Source organism: Lemur catta, chromosome 22 (assembly GCF_020740605.2).
Source record: "Lemur catta isolate mLemCat1 chromosome 22, mLemCat1.pri, whole genome shotgun sequence".
Classification (NCBI taxonomy): domain Eukaryota; kingdom Metazoa; phylum Chordata; class Mammalia; order Primates; family Lemuridae; genus Lemur; species Lemur catta.
Window position 1 is genome coordinate 25,762,749 of NC_059149.1, and position 20,738 is coordinate 25,783,486.

The window sequence follows — 20,738 nt, forward strand, 5'->3', positions numbered from 1 at the left end:
TCCACATACATAACACAATGGTAAAAATACCTACATCAGTAGTTCATCATGAGGATTAAATGTAATAATGCATGCAAAATTGCTGTATGGGCACTTAAGCATTGGTACAGATGTTATTTTTACAATATTTTGTAAAGGCAATTAAACTAGAAATCAGCCCTAGTATTCACCTGGGCCAGGTCAACTTAGTTTGGCGGGAACAGATGCCACCTTTACTGAGATCCTGACTCCCACTCTTGTCTCCACTGGTCAAGCACCTTGAGGATGCTCTACCATTTTCCTTAAAGGGTCTTTGGTCAGGTTTTTTCTCCCTCCCACAAGGAGGCAGACTGAAGAATAAAATGAAGAGGAGGAGATTCTTAATAAAATGATGGAAAGTTGATGACATTTAGGATTTACATCTTTTCTCTTTAAGTTTTAGGTTTAGGTTTAAGTAACTGTGGTGTTAGCAACATCTAACCACCTCAGTGGCCGTTGCACTGTTCTTCCAAAGGAGGGATGTCCCAGAGGAGCAATTTGAATGCATTAGCTCAGAAGCAAAAAGTGAAACAAGGACCTTGAAGACTCTAAAGGGACAGAAGTATGTTTTCAGCATTAACACATCAGCTAACATGTTTGACGTTAGAAGTGTGTGTTGTCACCAGAAGCAGTTTGTGTAGAACAGGCATTGGGATGGCATGTTTTTTTCCTATCCTTCTCCCCTAGGTAAATAGGTAAGTAAAATAAGCAGATATTTTCATAACGTACTTTATCAGATTCTAATGAAATGAATTTGAATCTTCTCATATTGCTCTCTCAAGCTTGTCAAAGCTAATGAGGCATAAAATGACATTTCCCCTGATAATATGAATATCAGGAATTCATATTATCACCTGCAACAACAGTGCCTGCAATAGCTGTTCTCTTTTGGGAGGAACAACCACTGACTTGCCTAAGACCATGCTGTTAAGTAAAATTCCAACTAAATCCTGATTCTCCCCATTTCTAGTCCCACTGGCCTTCACATAGCAGAAAAGTAAACACAAAAGTAAAATTCACTTTCCCTCAAGAAATAACTTACTCTAAGAAAATCAAGTGAGGGAGAAGAGACAAATGTCACATACAGAAGAATTCCAAACAATTTATGTAACTACTCCCTGATCCTTAAGTGTATACTTTGCATACTGACTTCCTTCCAAAGAGTACAGTACAGAGACTAGGGTGGAAAGAGTCCCTTTACAGAGGAGAAACTTGACAAGCACTGCTTCAGCCAGGTGACCAAGGTCAACAGCAATAGGTCATGTTGATGCCTTTGATACGATATGATGAAAACGCACTTTACCTCTGTGATCTTCCTCCCCAACACCCATAACGCCAGTCTCATCATGAGAAAAACATCAAACAAATGCCAATAGAGGAAAATCCTATAAAATACCTGACCAGTAGTCTCCTCAAAATTGTCAAGTTCATCAAAAACAAGGAAAGCCTGAGAAACTTAATGTTACAACCAAGAGGAAGCCTAAGGAGACATAACAACTAAATGTAATGTGGTATCCTGAATAGGACCCTAGTAGAGAAAAAGGACATTAGATAAAAACTAAGAAATCTGAATATAGACTTTAGTTAATAATGGATCAGTATTAGTTCATTAATTGTCACAAATGTGCCACACTAATAGAGAAATTGGATGCAGATCACATGGGAATGCTTTGAACTATCTTCTCAGTTTTTCTGTAAAAGTAAAACTGTTCTAAAAATTAAAGTCTATCTTTTAAAAAAAAATCAACCACAAATTACAGTATAAATTACATAAAAGAAACAACTTACCAGATGTCACTGCAGGGGAAAAAAACAAATTTCTGCTTCGGTTCCAAAAGTCCACAAAGGAGATGGTGGCGGCTTCTCTGCCTTGGTACAGATATTTGGACCTAACTGGGGTACGTGGGTCTTTGGGGCCACAGTTGCAAAGCCACATTTATACAGCAGAAGTGAAACTGACTTGCCATTAGAGGGCTATTTACCACAACCTCCTCCCTTAGATACTGATTTGTGCTATTTTCCCCTTTCACTTAAACTTAAATTATGTGTGAATTGGGGATCTTGCATCATTCTCTGTCTTATTCCTACAAGCAGGCAGATCTGCCTTTTCCTTCTCAAATAGATTGCAACAGCCACCCTAAGGCATCCTTTCTTTGAGGGGGAAAGCTATTCAGACCATCTGGCTCACTTGGGCAGATAGGAAAATGCCCCAGTTTCAAGAGAGATAAAGCACTGGTTCCAAGACACCCAAATATAAGACATAACTGGGAGAGATGGATGATATGAGATTAAAATAAATAAAAACATTCTTGATGCAAAGTCTTGAAACTCACCAAAAATAAAATTCACCCAAACTAGACTGGCTTTAAAAAATAGGGTGGGTTACCATCTTCCTAGGAAGTTTATGAGTGGTTCTAATTACAACAAAGGAGTAAAAATCTAAACATCCTTTATAGAGTCTTTGATTTAAATGGCTGAGAGTATTTCTGGTAAATAAAGGATGAGAAATGTCCCTCTGGTGAATATTTAAGAGTTCCTTTGTTAAATACTTTACATTGTAAAGTAGGAGCTGCAGGGTTCTAGAAACTGAAGCAGTAGCTAAAACCTAACAGGGCTGGTAGAACTGTAAATTGGTACAGCAAAAAAATAAAATAAATAAATTTACCAAAAATAAAACAACATTGGATTGTTTATAGAAATGAGTGGCATACAGCTTTAAATCTCTTTCTGAAACTTAAAAGTTAAGTCTATAATTTTTAAAAACTCAGAAAAAAGTATTTTTAAATTGCTATCCCAGAGAGAAGAAAATAGAACCGAGTCTGCTTTGCTGTGTCTGGCAATCCAAACAATCACACTGAGTACAGGGGAAAGCTATTCTCTGAACCTTCAGCCTCAGGTTGTATGTTACACTCAAAGGCCAACTCAGCCATTACCAGAACGACCCTCAGTAACTGTAGATATTCTCCATTTCAGCTAATGGAAACTACATTGTTCCAGTCCTTTGGTCCAAAAGCTTTGGTGTCACACTTGATATTGATGTCTGTCTTTCTCCCATATCCCACATGTGATCTGTCAGGAAGTCTTATTAAAATCTTCTAATTATGTCCAGAATCTGAATGCTTCTTACCATCTCCACTGCTTATTAGCCTGATTAAAGTTAAAATAATCTCTGGCTTCATTTAGTGGTTCCTAAACTGCTGCATATTGGAATCACCTAAGAGTCTTTTAAACATACCAATGCCTGGCTCCCACTCCTTGATATTCTGATTTAATAGGTATGGAATGTGACCCGGGCACTGGGATTTTTCACTGCTCTCCAGATGATTCTAACGTGCAGCAAAGTTCAGGAATCATTGGGCTGGGTGAGGTAACAGCCATTTCTATGGCCCCTTGTAGTCTAATCTCAACACAGTAAATAAATATGCTTTAAAATTATAGTTCAGATCAGATAATTTCTTTGCTAAAAACTCCAATGGCTCATAATCTCACTTAGAGTAAAAGCCAAGAGCTTTTCAATGGCCTGTGAGGTCTTACAGGAGCTGCACTGTTCCCACCCATCCCCCATTGCTTCTCTGACCTGTTTCACCTTGTGGCATTCATTGCTCCATTGACATTGGCCTCCTTACTTTCCTTGAATACACCAGGGATCCTCTCACCCTAGGGCCTTTGCACTAACTGCTCCCTCAGCCTAAAATACTCCCTCCCCAGATATCTGCATATCAAGTATCAGCTCAAATAACACATTCTCAATAAGGCCTACCCTGACCCCTATTTAAAGTTACAACTGTACTATTCTATCTATCTTAGGTCAAAGAGTGATGAGGTGGATGATGGTGCCTTTAAATAAGGAAGAGTGTGTAAAGAGCAGATTTGAAATAAAATCAGAGTTCTGTTTTGGACATGTTAAGTTTGACAAGCATATTAGACCTCTAACAAGATGTCAAATAGGGCAGATGTTGGGGTTGGACTCTAAACCTGGGAGCAGGTAATGGTATTTAATGGAGCTCTCTTGGGAGAGACAAGGCTGAGTGATCCCCGGAGAATACTAATATGAATATTTTGAGGTGAGACAGAGAAGTCCATGAAACAGACTGAGAAGGGGAAGAAAAACTAAGAGAGTGGAGGACCCCATCATAAACGATTTTCATGGAGAGAACTTATATTCATTGGTAGTAGGATGACAACAAGAACAGAAAAATACCACTGAATTTGGCAAGTTGGGAACTCACAAAGCTTGACCAGGCCAGTTTCAGTGTCACAGTGGGGTCAAACACTCATTGTTACCTCAATTCTAGTGGGAAGGAACTGAGGATATGACATAGTCCTATCTTTAGGAAAGAGAGGGATTCTTAATCTCTGGCTTATGGACAAAAGAGATCATGGATGGGTTTCAGGAAAACACCCTCCCAAGTGCTGTCTCCAAACTCTGCAAAGTTCTGTGCGTGCGTTTTTCGGAAGAGACATCCCCCACACCTTCCATGAGGGTTACTGAGGATATATGCCATTCACCTGAGACCAAGGCGACCAACTGGCCTCGAAGCCTGCACGTCAGATTGTTATTTGATTCTTGCCTGGTCGTTTCCAGTCTCTGAATTTAAATCCCACAACACGACGGGGTTCACCGTCGCGTGGTCTCGCCCACGCACGCTCCCGCCCAGCTTCCCCGGATGTGACACACCTGAGCTACTCGCCAATTTGGAGACCACCCACTTCCACACTCTCAGGCCTCCTGGCGCAGCCTCCACGCAGTTTTGTCCCACAGCTCTACTGCCCAGGTCGAGCTCCCTAACCCCGAGTCCCACATTCCGTACAGACGCTCCCCTGTGGCCATTGCGTCCCGGAACGCACAGCCCAGGCCGCCCCTCTCCCACCTCCCACCGGCACAGCGGCCGCGGGTCGGGGTTTTGCGCGCGCCATCTTCTGGGAAGAGCCTTACGATACATTCACCGTCATTTTACGACAGATCGGGGTTGCTTTGTGGCTGTCAGCTTTCCCCGTGGTCTGAGTTGGAAGCTGTAGTACCCGCGGTGGCATCTTTTACGGCGACGCAGAAATGAAGCAGAAGCGGAAAGGTATGAAAGGGGAGGGAGAGGGGAAAATGGGGGTGGTCGGAAAGGGGCGAACGCTCGGGCGATCGGATGCTGAACCCGACTTTTCCCGCGGGAGTCCTCTGCCCGGTCCGGTTGCACACCACGTGGGGTCAGTCTGTCGATTTCAGCCTCCTGCCTTCTCGTTTTCCCTGTTGTGTGTTTTAAACTAACCTACCCTTTTCCTCTTTGGCAGTCATTATATGTCTTTTGCATAAAGGGCAGGGAAAGCTTTATTCCAAAGTACGCCCTCAAAGGAGTTAACGCGGTCGGTCGATTTAACGAGTTCTCGGACTCTTAATTTGTTAAGATTTGTTTTGCGACATATTTGATGTTTGTTTATTTGAGAGTTTCTTTTAAAGCCTTAAACTAAAATATGAAAAACCCTGGCAGATTCTTGGATTCTGTGGGATAGTTGTGCATGCAGTTACTAGCATTAGTATTACCTCCTGAGTTAGCATGGAGCAATTCCATCTTTAGTTTTCAACAGGGTGGAGTCAGTTTTAAATTCTCTCCCAAGTTCTATTCTTACCTGTGTACACTCATTTGAGCAGTCTAATAAGGTAGATAAGGGTAGTTGGTTATCGTAATAGCTACCATTTGTTGAGCCTTTACTAGTATCATCTCCATTTTACAGATGAAGCTGACATTGAAAGAGTTAAGTAACTTTCCCAGTTCAAAATTATACTTAGGAGGTGGTTGGTCAGGCTGTATCTATGACCTTAAAAAACATATAATGAAAAATAAGTGTGTCCTTAATCACTGTGCCTCTTGGCATTAACTGCCATCCTTCCAAGCAACAGCTCCAAGTGTTTACATTACCTTGGATTGTCTTGTTGCATCAAATAGTGCATACCCCAAATTAATTTATCTCACTCACTTGCTCCTTTTCAGTCTGTCAGGCTTCTTTTAACTTCATCAGTCACCAAGCCTCATTAGTTTTTACTTAGAAATTGCCTCTGGAAATCGTTTATTCCTCCTCATTCTGGCCACCATCATCCTAACCCACCTTCATTAATAACTAATATTTGAATAGTACTTTGGCTTTCATATACATTATTTCAGTTGATTCTTAAAATGGTCTTGTGAGATTTATATGTATTTTTCCAATTTTACAGATAAGGAAATGAGCAGTCAGAAGTCATTTATCTTCCCTTTATCACACAGCCAGTAGGGGTTGGGACTGGAGGCTTTCTCAAATCTTGTGGGTTTTTTTTTTTTTAGACAATGTTGCCTTTCAAGAGCCTTTTACTTAGTATCCAGATTATATGCATTCTTTTCACCTTCTGAATCATTCTTTTGCCCAGGCTGGAGTGCAGGGATATGATCATAGCTCACAGCAACCTCAAACTGCTGGGCTCAAGCAATCCTCCCACCTCAGCCTCCTGAGTAGCTGGGACTACAGGCACTCGCTACCATGCCCAGCTAATTTTTTGTTTGTATTTTTAGTTGACTGGCTAATTTTTTTCTGTTTTTAGTAGAGATGGTGTCTGGCTCTTGCTCAGGCTGGTCTCGAACTCCTGAGCTCCAACGATCCACCTGCCGTGGCCTCCCAGAGTGCTAGGATTACAGGTGTGAGCCACCATGCCCGGCTCTTTGTGCTTTTAAAGGGACCTTCTCTAATTTATGGGTAAAGCCAGGTTTCTTTTAAAGATACAAAAGATACGATTAAATCGTAAACAATAAAGGTTTAGTGTCCTGTAAACTTGAGCTTTTCATCTGACATATTTGGAATGATTTTGGAAGGAAAACTGCTACTAAATCGAGTTTTTAAATCTTTATTGAATAATATGATTTTTGACATTGTTGAATATTACCTCTTTGCAGGAGATCTCAGCCCTGCTGAGCTGATGATGCTGACTATAGGAGATGTTATTAAACAACTGATAGAAGCCCACGAACAGGGGAAAGACATCGATCTAAATAAGTAAGTGGCTCTATAAAAAGGGAACAACCTTGTTCTTAGGTAGTAGAGCTCTTTTATGAAATTATCTAATACTACTTGTTTTCTATCTCATGTTTCCTTTAGCTAAGAATTTTAGCTTTCCGCCTGGCCCTGTCACTCATTTCTATGTGGCAGAATTGTCTCATAGCCTAATAATACTAATAGTTTCTGACATTTATTGGGCACTTACTATATTCCAGGCACTGTAATTAGTATATTGTATATATTAGCTCAGTTAATTCTTTCAAAAACTGCATGCGGTAGGTACTGATATCAGCCTCATTTGACAGGTGAGTATTGTGAGGCATAGAGAGGTTAAGTAATTTGTCCAGGGGTCAATAACTAGTTATTGGCAGAGCTGGGATTTGGAATTAGGTCATCCGTCTCCAGATCTGTCTTCTTGGCTACATCGCTTCACGTCTCATTCTTCCCTACTGTCTCAGCAGAAGCAGCAGCTCTCTCTCTACCAGGAAAAACCTCCCTTTGCAGCCCTTGATCTAATCCAAGCCTTCCCTACTTTAGAATCCCTTTACATGTTCATCCACTTCCTCTCCATAATCATGTTCAGCATGGTCTCTGCTACCTTCAAATAAGAGTGGTCTTTCATCTCTGCATCTGTTTTTTTAACTATATATTCTTTCTGTATAGATCTTCCCTAATGAAAAGGTTTTTTTCCCAACCCCAGCTCATCTAATCACCCCATGCATGACCTTTTCATAGACCCTGTTCTCTGTCACTTGAGATACTGCAGTATTTTACTCCTTCCTTGAAACATCATGGTTGTTAAACATTTGCTAAAGGAATAAATGGGTCAATAATTATCCTCTTTTGACTATGCAAACATTATATTTTACTGATTTTTCTACAGTGTCTTTAGCAGTTTTCCTTTCTGTTTTTTGTTGGTTACACCTCTAATTATACAAATCTTTAATTTCTCGTGAACATTTCTATTTCTTATATATGAATCTCTCCTTAGCACATCTCAGAACTCTGGAAGCATTCATTGTTGGGAGTAGGGAGGTGTTTTTTCACATGTGTTTTCATCATTTATACGTTTACTTTTTTTTTGTATGCCTGTCTGCAAACATGCAAACATAGAACATGAAATGACTATGTCTTGTACATTCTGACATACCAAGTACTGAGGTAGTCTCTTGTGTACATTAAGTATTCAGTTAACATTTTTGAAAATATGTGAGCACCCCACAGGTATTTCTAGATGGATTAAAATTAGAAGACAGGGTGACTGTTAAGGTTTGGCTAGCAGGCACAAAAAAAAGCAAAGCTGGTAAAATTATAAAGAAAAGCAAAGGAATTATTAGTCAGGACAAAGGTTACTTCGGGGGGCTTAGACATGGGGTTACAATCGGTAAAGGGCATACAGAAGTCATTGCTTTATAATTGTTTGTTAAAGTATATTTTTATGTTCTGTTCTTTATGTATGTAATATTTTGTATTAGAGTATTTTTAAACTTTCAAAAGTATATACTTTATTTCCTATTTGGTTCTGCATAGCTTTTCTTGATTTTTTTTTTTTTTTTTTTTTTTTTGTCTAAGACAGTAGTTCTCAACCAGAAGTGATTTCTTCCCCAGGAGACATTTGGCAATGTGTAAAGACATTTTTGGTTGTTACAACAGGAAGGAGGGTACTAGTGGGTAGAGGCTAAGGATGCTGCTGAGTATGCTGCAATGCACTGGACAACAGAGAATTATCTGGTCCCAAACGTCAAGTAGTGCTAAGGTTGAGAAAAGGTAGAGTCAGAACAGCCCTTTGAAGCTAGATCACAATTTTGAACTAGACCTACCTCGAGTCATTGTCCTGGGCCCTTCTCCCTCCATAGTCCTCTGGTTTTCCTTCTGGTACTTGAGGGTGAGAAGAGGAAATCATTCACTCATGAATTTTGTTCTTCCATTTCCTGATATTAGCAGATTTAAAGCCACTCTTGTCACATGGTGAAGGGATAGAGGAGTGATAGGAGCTAATGATGTTATCTGTAGGTCATCCTTTTAGTAGCTTGTCCTTAAAATATTGTGATCTTGATGATGCCAGATGCTTTACTTCCAGGGTGAAAACCAGAACAGCTGCCAAATATGGCCTTTCCGCACAGCCCCGCCTGGTGGATATCATTGCTGCCGTCCCTCCTCAGTATCGCAAGGTCTTGGTTCCCAAGTTAAAGGCAAAACCCATCAGAACTGCCAGTGGGGTGAGTGATTCAACTCATGACATATTGACACTCTGTATCTGTTCTGGCAGAAAGCCCTGCCTCCATGTAACACCCAGGTAGTGAGGTGGAGGTGGAAGATTCAGACTAATGAAGTCCTTGTATTATGATCTGCGCTGGAGTTGTGGGCCATCTTAAGCTGGTAGCATATAATTGATGCTGATAGAAGGTACCTTTAAGAGGTAGTTAGTGGTGCAGAGTAGTTCTATGTATGTTAATTGTGAGTGCCATGGGAGTCCAGAGGACAGAGGTGCCCCTGCAGCAAAAGAGGCTAAGGAAGGCCCAGGAGAAAGCATGGAGCTTGCTTGACCTATAAGCCAAGAAGAGCCATGGGAGTGAGGGCACAGGTAGTTAAGGCACAGAGGTAGAAATGACAAGAAAGGTGTGATGCATGTGGGGAACAGCGAGTACGCCAGACTGACAGCAGCTGTTAGTTCATTTGAGAAAACAGCACAGAACCTGGCCTGTATAGTAGACTCTCAATAAAAGATTGTTGAATTGGACTGACCTTCTCAGTGGTATGAGATTTCATGAAAAATTATTTTGGGGTTTCTGTAAATCACTGTTTAATAAGTTAAATCTTAATTTTTATTATGAAAAATAATCACAAACTTATAGAAAAGTTGAAAGTACAGTACCAAGAACTTTATTCCCTGAACCATTTGAGAGTAAGTTACAAAGCCTATGCCTTTGAATACTTCACTGTATATTTCCTACAAACAAGGACATTTTCTTACATCACCACAATACAGCCATCAAAACTAGGAATTTAATGCTGATACATTACGGTCATCTAATCCTCAGGCCTGATTCAGAGTTCACCAGCTGTTTCATTAATGACCAGCTGGACCCAGTTCAGAATCACGTGTTGCGTGTAGTTGTCAATGGCTCTGCAGACTGGACACTTGCTCTGTCTTTGCTTGACTTCATTCCCTTAACACTTTTAAAGATTTCAGGCAAGTTATTTTGTAGCATGTCCCCCAGTTTGGGTTAATCAAATGTTTCACCATAATTAGATCCAGGTTATGCGTCTTTGGCAGGAGCATCACACAGGGGATACTGTGTTCTTGTTGTCTCCCGTCAGGTGGTACAGTTTCAGTTTGTCCTGTCACTGATGTTACTCATTTCAAGCAAGGTGATGTTCAGCAGACTTCTCTGTAAAGTTATTTTTTTCCACTTTGTGATTAAGAAGTGTCATGTGGAGAAGTATTTTGAAACTAGATAAATATCCTGTTCCTCATCAAACTTCCAGTTCACTCGTTCATTTATTTGTGTGAATGAATTAATAGTTTCCTATTTGGTGGGTTATAATCTGTTACTATCAGTATTTGTTTTGATGTACAAATTATCCTAGATTTGACCAGTGGAAGCTCTTTAAAGCTGGTTTCTGTGTCTTTTTGAAATGTCCCCATCATTCTTTGAGCAGTTTCTAGCTTTCTGGCACAATGAAATGTTCCAGGCTCATCTTATACATTCTTTGCCCCAGCCCTGGAATCAGCCATTTTTCTAAGGAGCCCTGGTTACTTTTAGTGGAGAAGGGTATTTAGAAACGAAGATCTTAGTGCTAGGTGTGCTTACTGCTATTAGGGAGTTGCTGCTCCCGGACCCTCTCAGTGGACCAAGCTAGGACATATGTGTGCATAGCTACATACATACATGCACACACATAACACATTGTCATTTACATTTATTTGTATATCAATCTATTCATGTTGAAAACTGAGTTCACAATACCTTCCATTCTGTCCAGCCCACAGAGTTCATTCTAGTTCTTTCCCTTTCCATATTTATAACTTTGTTCTCTGACAGTGAGAAACCTGGCTTGCATTAGCTTTAATGTATATCCTTATTTGACCAACTGCTTCAGATGTACCCAGGCTTGCATCTCTACCCCCACTTCCTTTGCTTACTCCACTTAGTCTCTGTCAGACCCCTCTGAGACTACTTTATGCACAGACTCTGAAACGTTAAAGTCCCTGACTTGATACTCTGTGCTATAATACTGAGATCTAGTGTGTCCATGAGGAGTTTGAATTATGAAGGTTAGGTTTATATATAATTTCACAGAATTGCATAAAGTAATTTTTTCTTGTAGTCTGTTTTTGTAAAACAATAACTCAGAGAAAGAATAAGAATCACTGTGGGCCGGGCGCGGTGGCTCACACCTGTAATCCTAGCACTCTGGGAGGCCGAGGCAGGTGGATCTTCTGAGCTCAGGAGTTCGAGACCAGCCTGAGCAAGAGCGAGACCTCGTCTCTACTAAAAAATAGAAAGAAATTATCTGGCCAACTAAAATATATATAGAAAAAATTAGCCCGGCATGGTGGCACATGCCTGTAGTCCCAGCTACTCGGGAGGCTGAGACAGTAGGATCGCTTAAGCCCAGGAGTTTGAGGTTGCTGTGAGCTAGGCTGACGCCACGGCACTCACTCTAGCCCAGGCAACAAAGCGAGACTCTGTCTCAAAAAAAAAAAAAAAAAAAAGAATCACTGTGGCTTTAAAAATTAATTCCTTATTTTGTACTTAATTTATTGTATAATATATATGTACATTTTAAGTTTACTAATATTTAAAAGGGGTCACCCTTGGACCCAGTGCCCAGCTTAGAAACACAGCATTATCAATACCTTCAAAGCCCCTCCTGTGCCACTGTCTGTTTGCATTCCTTTCCCTCCTTTTCAGGAATAACCATTCTCTAGAATTTTGTACTAATTATTCTATAATACCTTTTTTAAATTAATCTTTCTTTTATAGATTGCTGTTGTAGCTGTGATGTGCAAACCCCACAGATGTCCACACATCAGTTTTACCGGAAATATATGTGTGTAAGTAGGGTGATTTTGTTAAGGTGTTGTGTGTGTATTTTAATCGAACTAGTATGTGCCCTTGAGCCTTTGATCAGTACATGCTGGTAATATCTAAAACTTTGATTTAATAGATTTGTAGAATGTAAGAGTTGCCTAAATTCCAAATGTCAGAAATTTAAAATGAATCTAGGGTCGGGCTCGGTGGCTCATACTTATAATGCTAGCACTTTGGGAGGCCAAGACAGGTGGATTGCTTGGGGCCAGGAGTTAGAGACCAGCCTGAACAACAGAGCAAGATCCTGTCTCTACCAAAAATAGAAAAATTAGCCTGGCATGGTGGTGCTTGCCTGTAGTCCCAGCTACTCAGGATGCTGAGGCAGGAGGATTGCTTGAGCCCGGGAGTTTGAGGTTGCTGTGAGCTGTGATGATGCCACTGTACTTTAGCCTAGAGCAAGACCTTTAGCAACAGAGCAAGACCCTGTCTCAAAAAATAAAGAAAGAAAAAAAAGAATTTGGATGAGAAAAGTATCATAATAAAAAATTATCCTTGTATATAACCTGTAGATTTCTGAAACTTAGCTATTTGGAAGAATTAACAGAAGAGTATGCATGATTCTAGGTAGGAAGATTAAACGGGAGAAAGATTTTCTTGAGTGTGGCTACTAAGAGAGCACTGAGTGTTGATCCAAACTTAGGGAAACTTTGTTCCTGTTATTTGCCCCTAAAAGCTTAAACCTCTAAAATAATAGTGACTGCAGTATTTTGAAAATGAATGTAATGGTGTTCCCTGACATATTTATCTTGTTTACTTGTTATTAGAAAATACATTATTTACAGATACTGCAAAGGTAGACTCTTCTTTGAAAATGAAGCTCATTTGGTACCAGGATTTCATGAAGACTGTAGATGGTTGAACTCGACTGTTGAAATGAGTTTCGCATCTGACATTCTTGTTCCCTTGTTATATTGGCAGATACTGCCCTGGTGGGCCTGACTCAGACTTTGAGTATTCAACGCAGTCTTATACTGGATATGAGGTGAGGTCATTGGAGGTTGTCCTGATGAAGTGTTACTTCATACTTTGCCCATGCTGTGGTTGGTGTGGTTTTACAAGTACTGGCTTTCTTAAAATTTTTATTTTTTTCCTGATTATAAAAGCTATTCATTCACCAAATGTTTGCTCAGTGTCTACTACTGCCATAGCTTGTTTTAGTCACTGGAGAAATACTTACATAAACCGTTATTATTAATATATCTAGCACTGTACAAATGGGCACAGAAGGCCCAGAGACACACTGCTAATAAGTGACAACCAGGTTTTGAACTCTGTGCATCTCACCACTGCATTGTACTGTCTCTTTAGCAGGGAAAAAACTGACAAGGTCCTTGGTTTTGTGGAATTTACATTCTGATAATGGAAGATAGACAGTAAAGAAACAAACAAAAATACCAGGTACTAATAAATGCTAAGCAGAGAAGTGAAATTAAGGAAGATAATGGGAGCTGGAGAGAGTTTTGCTATGGTGGTTGGGAAGGGATTCTCTAAGCAGACGATGTTTAAGCTGAATCCTTAATGAAAAGGAGGAGTCAGTCCTGGGAATATCAGGAAAGAGCGTTCCTAGCAGAGAAGTAGCTAGAACAAAGGCCCAGGGTGGGAAAGGGGGTGGAGTATTCTGGAACACAGTGGGTGAGGGAAGCACGAGGTTGGGAGACAGCTGAAGTGAGGGTTTATAAGCCAGGGTGAGTGAGGAGTCTGGGTTTTGGTATAGGTGTCATGAGAAGCCATTAGGATTTAAAGCAGGGGCGTGATACAGTCCGATTATCTTGACGGCCACGTGGAGAAAAGGTAGAGTGAGGACAAGAGAGAAGCAGGAGACCAGTGAGCCACTTTTGAAGGAATATCCTCCTCAGAAGAGGTCAGAAGCCAGCAAACCACGTGACTTTTTCTTCTCATATATGTTTTCATTTTTTCCCGGTTTTCCAGGGTTCGGATTTTTAAAAATATAAAAGGAATTATTCAGTGAAAGGGCTCTCATTCCTGCCCCCTAGCCACCCTTTTCTGCTCCGTCCCTGACAGTCAGTGTTATCTATTTCCCCTGCTTCCTGCAAAGATATTTTAGAGGAACACAAGCATGTACACATTGAGTATCCCTGATCCGAAATGCATGGGAACAAGGAGTGTTTCACATTTCAGGTTTTTCCAGATTTTGTTTTTTTTTTTTTTTTGTTTGTTTTTTTTTTTTTTTTTGAGACAGAGTCTCGCTCTGTTGCCCGGGCTAGAGTGAGTGCCGTGGCATCAGCCTGGCTCACAGCAACCTCAGACTCCTGGGCTTAAGCGATCCTACTGCCTCAGCCTCCCGGGTAGCTGGGACTACAGGCATGAGCCACCATGCCCGGCTAATTTTTTTTGTATATATATTTTTAGTTGGCCAGATAATTTCTTTCTATTTTTAGTAGAGACGGGGTCTCACTCTTGCTCAGGCTGGTCTCGAACTCCTGACCTTGAGCGATCCACCCACCTCGGCCTACCAGAGCTAGGATTACAGGCGTGAGCCACCGCGCCCGGCCTCAGATTTTGGAATATTTGCATGTATAATGAGATATCTTGGGGATGGGACCCAAGTCTAAACATGAAATTCATTTATGTTTTATATACACCTAGCCTGAAAGTAATTTTATACAATATTTTAAATAATTTTGTACATGAAACAAAGTTTGTATTAAGTAATCACATGTGGGCTTTTCCACTTGTGGTGTCATGTCAGCACTCAAACTTTTGGATTGGGGAGCATTTGGGGTTTCAGATTTTCAGATTAGGGATGCTCAACCTGTTCGTATTCTTAATCCTACTTTCTTATTTATAAGGCAGCATATCAAAACACTGTTCTGCACCTTGCCTTTTTCATTTAATAATACATCTTAGCAAACATTTTATATCAGTACATTGTTTTGTGGGTGAAGAGTATTCCATTGTATGGCAAGAGTATAAAGCTATTTGTTAAGCCATCACAAACTATGTTGTATTGAAGAACCTTATTTAAAAGTTATTTTACCATAAAACTCTTCTGAATAATGCATGCACACCTATGTCTGTGAGTCGTAGAACACTTTGGCGACCCTGGGCATTCCATAAGTATTTACACAAAAGACAAGCACGATCCAAAGAGACACACTGCTGTTAAGATACTATGACAGGGGAAGTGGTGACCAGCCAGATGCTATTTAGGACATTATTTTGAACTGAGAAAACAAGATAGGGTACAAGCCAGGTTTTTAGTATTCAAAACCATAGAGAATTTTATTTCTAATGCAATCCTTCGGAAACTACCTTTTACTTTTAATCTGATGCGAGCATAACATTATTTTTCTCCTTTTTTCTCAGCCAACCTCCATGCGAGCTATCCGTGCCAGATACGACCCTTATCTACAGACAAGACACCGAATAGAACAGGTAAATTTTTTAAAAGCATTTTTTAAAAAATAGATGTTTACAGTTAGTAAGAAGTTATTGTTGCTTGATTTGGATTGAACCTGGAATAAGAACTAAAAAGGTGTTTTTCCCTTTTGTGTTTTTAATATCTGTCTGAGGGTGGGAGACTGTTTTGCAGTGGCTAGCAAGGTCAAAAATAGTACTTATTTAGAGACTATTATTTTTTGACAGTTTGATGTTCTCTAAATTTCTTTGAATTTGCAGAATGTCATTTATAGTATGAAATTTATGGAGTGAGAGTGTGAAAGTTTTCAGACAAGAGTGAATGGGTTGAATTTTATCTTCTAAAAGCCAGATCAAGAAATATTGCGAGTGGTTTACCCTGTGGGAATAGGGAATTGACTACAAAGGGGTACAAGGAGCTTTTGGGGGTTATGGAATTGTTCCATATCATGGTACTGGTTACATAATTCTAAATATTGATCAAAATGCATCCATTGTGCACTTCAAGTTAGTGGGTTTTATTGTATATAAATTATACCTCAATATAGCTGATTAAAAATAAATACTATATAAATTACCTTATACTGTTCAATAAATCTGAACATTAATACAGATTTTCTTTGTTTATAAGTTTATTTTAAACTTGTCCAGTTTTAAAAATGTAAAGCACTGTCTGTAGTTGTAATAGTAACATGTGATAGGGCAAATACAAAATCTGAGATAGAAAGTAATACATGCCATAGTCAATACGTTTCAGACATGTGCCAGATTGTCACCTCTGGAGGTTCTGATTAAGCCTGGTTCAGGGTCCTAGCAGGGTATTCTGAAAAAACTACCAGGGTGATTTTGATATGTATTCATTGTAATCAACCCTAGATATGGAAATAGAACATTCTTTTAGTGTTGATATGTATACACACATGTATATATATTTTTTGTATAAATTGTAATTTGCCATTTTCAAAAGCAAGTATAAAAAGGTGCCTTTTTGCCCCTATTAAGTGTAGACCTCCTTTACATACAACATTCATTCTAGTTCATGATTTGGTAATTTTCTTAACCCTGTTTTTCCCAAGCCTAAGATATGGTGAGAAATTTAAATACCTGTTTTTAAAAATTAGCATCTTGGTATATTGTAGTTGACAAAATGAAAGATTTGTACCATTCTACACCCTAGCAGGGGAGACCTAATATTTCATTTTTTATCAGACTTTTTTGTTTTCCAGAAAGCAGGCTTAAAGTGCCAAGACTGACAGAATCTTCAATTTTAAACTGCTTTCTTTTTTCTTTCTAATCTAGTGTTCTTTTTTCTTCCATTGTATCAAGTCCTGATCATGTTGCATAATCTTACATATGTAATTGTTATATAATCATAAATGCATCTTTTTTGTCTTTAAGGCTTATCACAAAGTCTGGCATAAAATATATGATCGATAAATATTTATTTTTTTACACATATAATATTTATCTTTATTTTTTTCTAGTTTACATTCTTTGTGCTTTTAGATTTCCACTTAACTCTGTAGGTATTCAAGTCAAGCTTCTTATTTATTATTTTTAATTCTCACTCTCCCTCCTTAATTGAGCTGTAATTATTTTTTTCTTTCAGACTTGAGTCTATTTTTTATCCCCATAATTAGGTAAATATATTTAATTGGTTCTCATTTTTAAACTAGACTGATTAAAACACTGCAAAGTAAAATGAGAAATTTGCGGTGCCTTCTTAGAGTAGTTGCTTATATCTCTCTAATACTGATGAATTTATATGTGTTTCAGTTAAAACAACTTGGTCACAGTGTGGATAAAGTGGAGTTTATTGTGATGGGTGGAACGTTTATGGCCCTTCCAGAAGAATACAGAGATTATTTTATTCGAAATTTACATGATGCCTTATCTGGACATACTTCCAACAATATTTACGAGGCAGTCAAGTAAGAAATTCTTATTTTATCATTGTCTCCAACATGGTTGTCAGTTTATCCTCCTAGTAGTAGCCTGTGAAAATTCCTTCTGCTTTATATCCACATTCTTATTTCTTATAGTCTCTCCTGTTTTGTGGGAAAGAGTTATTTTCATTGAAAACAAGGAAGAAAAAATAAATATGGTCCATTGACATAGTAGTGTTCTCAGAGATATTCACAAAATAAGGTCTGTGAAGATCTTTTCAGCCTTAGGCTGGTCTAAACTACACGAGTAGTTTTGATTGGGCTAGTTGAGTTTTCAGCCCCACAAGAAGAAGACAGGGGATGCTGTTTATTTGAAACATTTAGCTGTCTTAAAATCAACAGAACAAGTTACTATTATTTAAAAATCAATTTATTAGTAACTATTATTTAATAACTATTAAATAATGTTTATGATTGAAATCTTAGTCTGTTTTGTGCTGCTATAAACAGAATACCTGAGACTGGGTAGTTTATAATGAACAGACATTTATTGGCTCACAGTGCTGGAGGCTGGGAAGTCCAATATCAAAGTGCCGGCATCTGGCAAGGGCTTTCTTGCATCGTCACATGGCAGAAGGTGAAAGAAGCAAAAGGGGGCCTAACTCACCCCTTTATAATGGCATCAGTCCCACCCGTGAGGACAGAGCCCTTATGGCCTAATCACCTCTAGGGGTCCCACCTCTTAATACTTTTGCAATGGCAATTAAATTGGAACATGAAATTTGAAGGGAACAAATGTTCAGACCACAGCGGGATCATTCACTCATTCTGGATTCTAGTTGACAAAATTATGCATTCTTTTGATACCTCGTGTCTTGATTTTTAGAAGGAAGAATAATAATTTCATATGTAGTTCAATGATTTAAGAAGTGGAAGTCTTAAAATAGTTTTTGTTTTCCAAAGTTGCAGGAACACCTGGATAGTTACTGATGTCCTATTTCTCTTATTTGCCAAGTGTTTCTAGGTACTAGGCACTGTTTTAGACCCTGGGAACAACGTGGTGAATAAGACATTGTTCTTGTCCTTATGATGTTTACATTCTGCTAGTTTGACAAATTACAAACAAGAATTGCTATGATGGAAACAGACAGATGTGATAGAAAATAAATAGGTTATCTCTAGGGTAACCCTAGAGATAACCTATTTATTCTCTAGATGCAGTGGTGATATTTAAGCTGAGACCTGAAGTATAAGGAGTCAGTAAGACCAAGTGCAGAAGTGATAAGATAAAGACACTGAAATGGGAAACAGCTTCGGGTGGTCTAGGAACACAGAGGAAGCCAGTGTGGTTAGATCCTAATGAACAAGGGGGAGAATGTCATGAGATGAGGTTGAAGTGTTAGATAAGGGTCAAATTATATATGCTTTTGAGGAGTTGAAATTTCATTTGAAATGCAGTAGGAAGTAGGTGAATGGATTTAAGCAGGGAAGTGACCTACTCTGGTTAATGGGTCAGGCCATTCTGGCTATTGTCAGGCTAACGGATTAGGCCAGTACAAGAGTGAAAGTGGGGAACCAGACAGGAGGCCATCTGATTATACCCTTCCCAGCTCAGACAGGGGTGGTGGCAGTAGTGACGGAGAAGAGATTGTGTTGGGAGTAAGAAAGGGAGGGAACTGAGCATGACACCCAGGTTCTGCCTGGCAGAGTGGCAGGAGGGCAGAGCTGTACACTGAGATGAAAAAGGCAGAGGGAAGAGCAGGTCTGTGGGAGAAAATCAAGAGTTCTGCTTTGGGTGTGTGAAGTTTAAAATGCCTGTGATGCATTCAAGTGGAGATTTCAGTGGGCTCTGAATCCAGGATAAGTCTGAGGGTAACTGTACAAAATTGGGGATTATCAGCTGGTAGATGATATTGACAACTGTGTAAATGGATGGGATCACCCAATGGGAGAGTCTCAGATCTCTAAGGTGTACTAAGTGAAAAGCAATTTTTAGCTTAATTCTTCCAGTATGGTCCCACCATTTGTGTGTACATGCACATATACATAACTGTAAATATAAATGTAAATATATATATATGAATTCATAGACTGATGGTCATCATAGGCCTTAGAGCTGAGGAGGTAGGGACATGGGAAGTGGAAGTAAGGGATGTTTGCATCTACTCTGTATGCAGTGGGTCAGGCATTGTCATGGGTATTTTATTCACATATTTATAATACAGTAAGCCTTTGGGTTAAGTATTCAGATTACTCTTATTTTACAGGTGAGGAAACTAAGGCACAGGGAGATGAAGCAGCTTGCCTAAAGTTGCACAGGAAGTTGGTGGACGGGAGATACAAACCCCAGGCAGCTTTGTTTTCAGAGCTCGGACTTTGCTGTAACGCTAGGTGTGCTGGTTGTACACATTTGAGAGTATGTATGTGTAAGTGTGTCTTTGTGTATGCGCACGTGTGTGCACATCATCAGAGCTTGAAAATGCTGGAAGCAACGTGGTCTCTTTTTCCTTGCCCCTCCCCCACCACCTCTAGGCTTTTCTCTGGCTTCTCTTTTATATCAGGGGAGGGGGAGAGGGTTGTATAGCTAATTATGAGGTTGTTCAAACAGTGCCACCTCGGGGTTTTTGTGAAGGGTAGGACCAAATTTTGAATGGACTTACAGGTAGTTTTCATCACCCTGTAATTAAAGCAGTCCTTGTCACATAGTAGGCATAAGTAAATGTGTGAATGAATTTTGAATGAATGATAACTTATTGATCAAATATTGATAGCCAATGACCTAGGTAGGGCTACCTCTTGGAATTGGAGAGAGGGACATCTTTTTGTGCCCTCCCTACTTTACCCATGCCCGCAACTTCCTTTGCTCTCCTTGGGTTTGTACAAATGAAAGGAATAAAGGTTTTTTTCATATGTTTAAGTAAATACCAAGGTCTCTCAAGGGGCCCGTGTGAAAGGTTTGGCAGCTGGGAGACTGTGTGTGGACAGCAGCCCACTTTTTGATTGACTCTAGGGAATGTGACAGATGGGTTCTGTGTCCATGAATCTAGATGTGTAGTGGTGTGATCTCTTCCTCCTACAGGGGGTTTAGTAGCAGATGAGATGGTGACTGCATTTTTATTCCTCATTCAAAACCTTGATCATTCATGAATGTGAGTCATGCTTAGCAAAATGCTGAAGTCTTCAAACTTTAGAGAAGTAATGATGCAATCCAACTCATTCCTATTAATAATACTAAAAAATCACGGTATAACTTAGATAAAATGTAATTTGAAGAAAAACCACCTTAATTAATTCAAAGCCCCACGTCAGTGGAATGGCAGCAGTACCTCAGAGGGTGTCT

The 20,738-nt window shown here is 39.5% G+C and overlaps 2 protein-coding genes across 8 annotated transcripts in view; one reads left to right on the forward strand and one right to left on the reverse strand.

Moving 5' to 3' along the window:
* NUGGC (nuclear GTPase, germinal center associated) overlaps positions 1 to 4,916 on the reverse strand; it is a 37,525-nt gene extending 32,609 nt beyond the window's left edge. For 2 of the 5 annotated variants that reach the window (XM_045535547.1, XM_045535544.1), the window contains exon 1: positions 1,807 to 4,682. The gene's annotated coding sequence lies outside the window, so the exon portion shown is untranslated. The other 3 variants (XM_045535541.1, XM_045535542.1, XM_045535543.1) reach the window with 3 other exon arrangements.
* A 15-nt stretch (positions 4,917 to 4,931) lies between these two features.
* ELP3 (elongator acetyltransferase complex subunit 3) overlaps positions 4,932 to 20,738 on the forward strand; it is a 65,514-nt gene continuing 49,707 nt past the window's right edge. For 2 of the 3 annotated variants that reach the window (XM_045535548.1, XM_045535549.1), the window contains exons 1-7: positions 4,932 to 5,090; positions 6,933 to 7,032; positions 9,116 to 9,254; positions 12,027 to 12,097; positions 13,053 to 13,116; positions 15,462 to 15,530; positions 17,289 to 17,443. In XM_045535548.1, coding sequence (XP_045391504.1) covers positions 5,072 to 5,090; positions 6,933 to 7,032; positions 9,116 to 9,254; positions 12,027 to 12,097; positions 13,053 to 13,116; positions 15,462 to 15,530; positions 17,289 to 17,443 — 617 coding nt within the window. In that variant the 5' untranslated portion in view covers positions 4,932 to 5,071. Of the gene's footprint in view, positions 5,091 to 6,932; positions 7,033 to 9,115; positions 9,255 to 12,026; positions 12,098 to 13,052; positions 13,117 to 15,461; positions 15,531 to 17,288; positions 17,444 to 20,738 lie in introns of those variants that run through there. The other variant, XM_045535550.1, reaches the window with a different exon arrangement.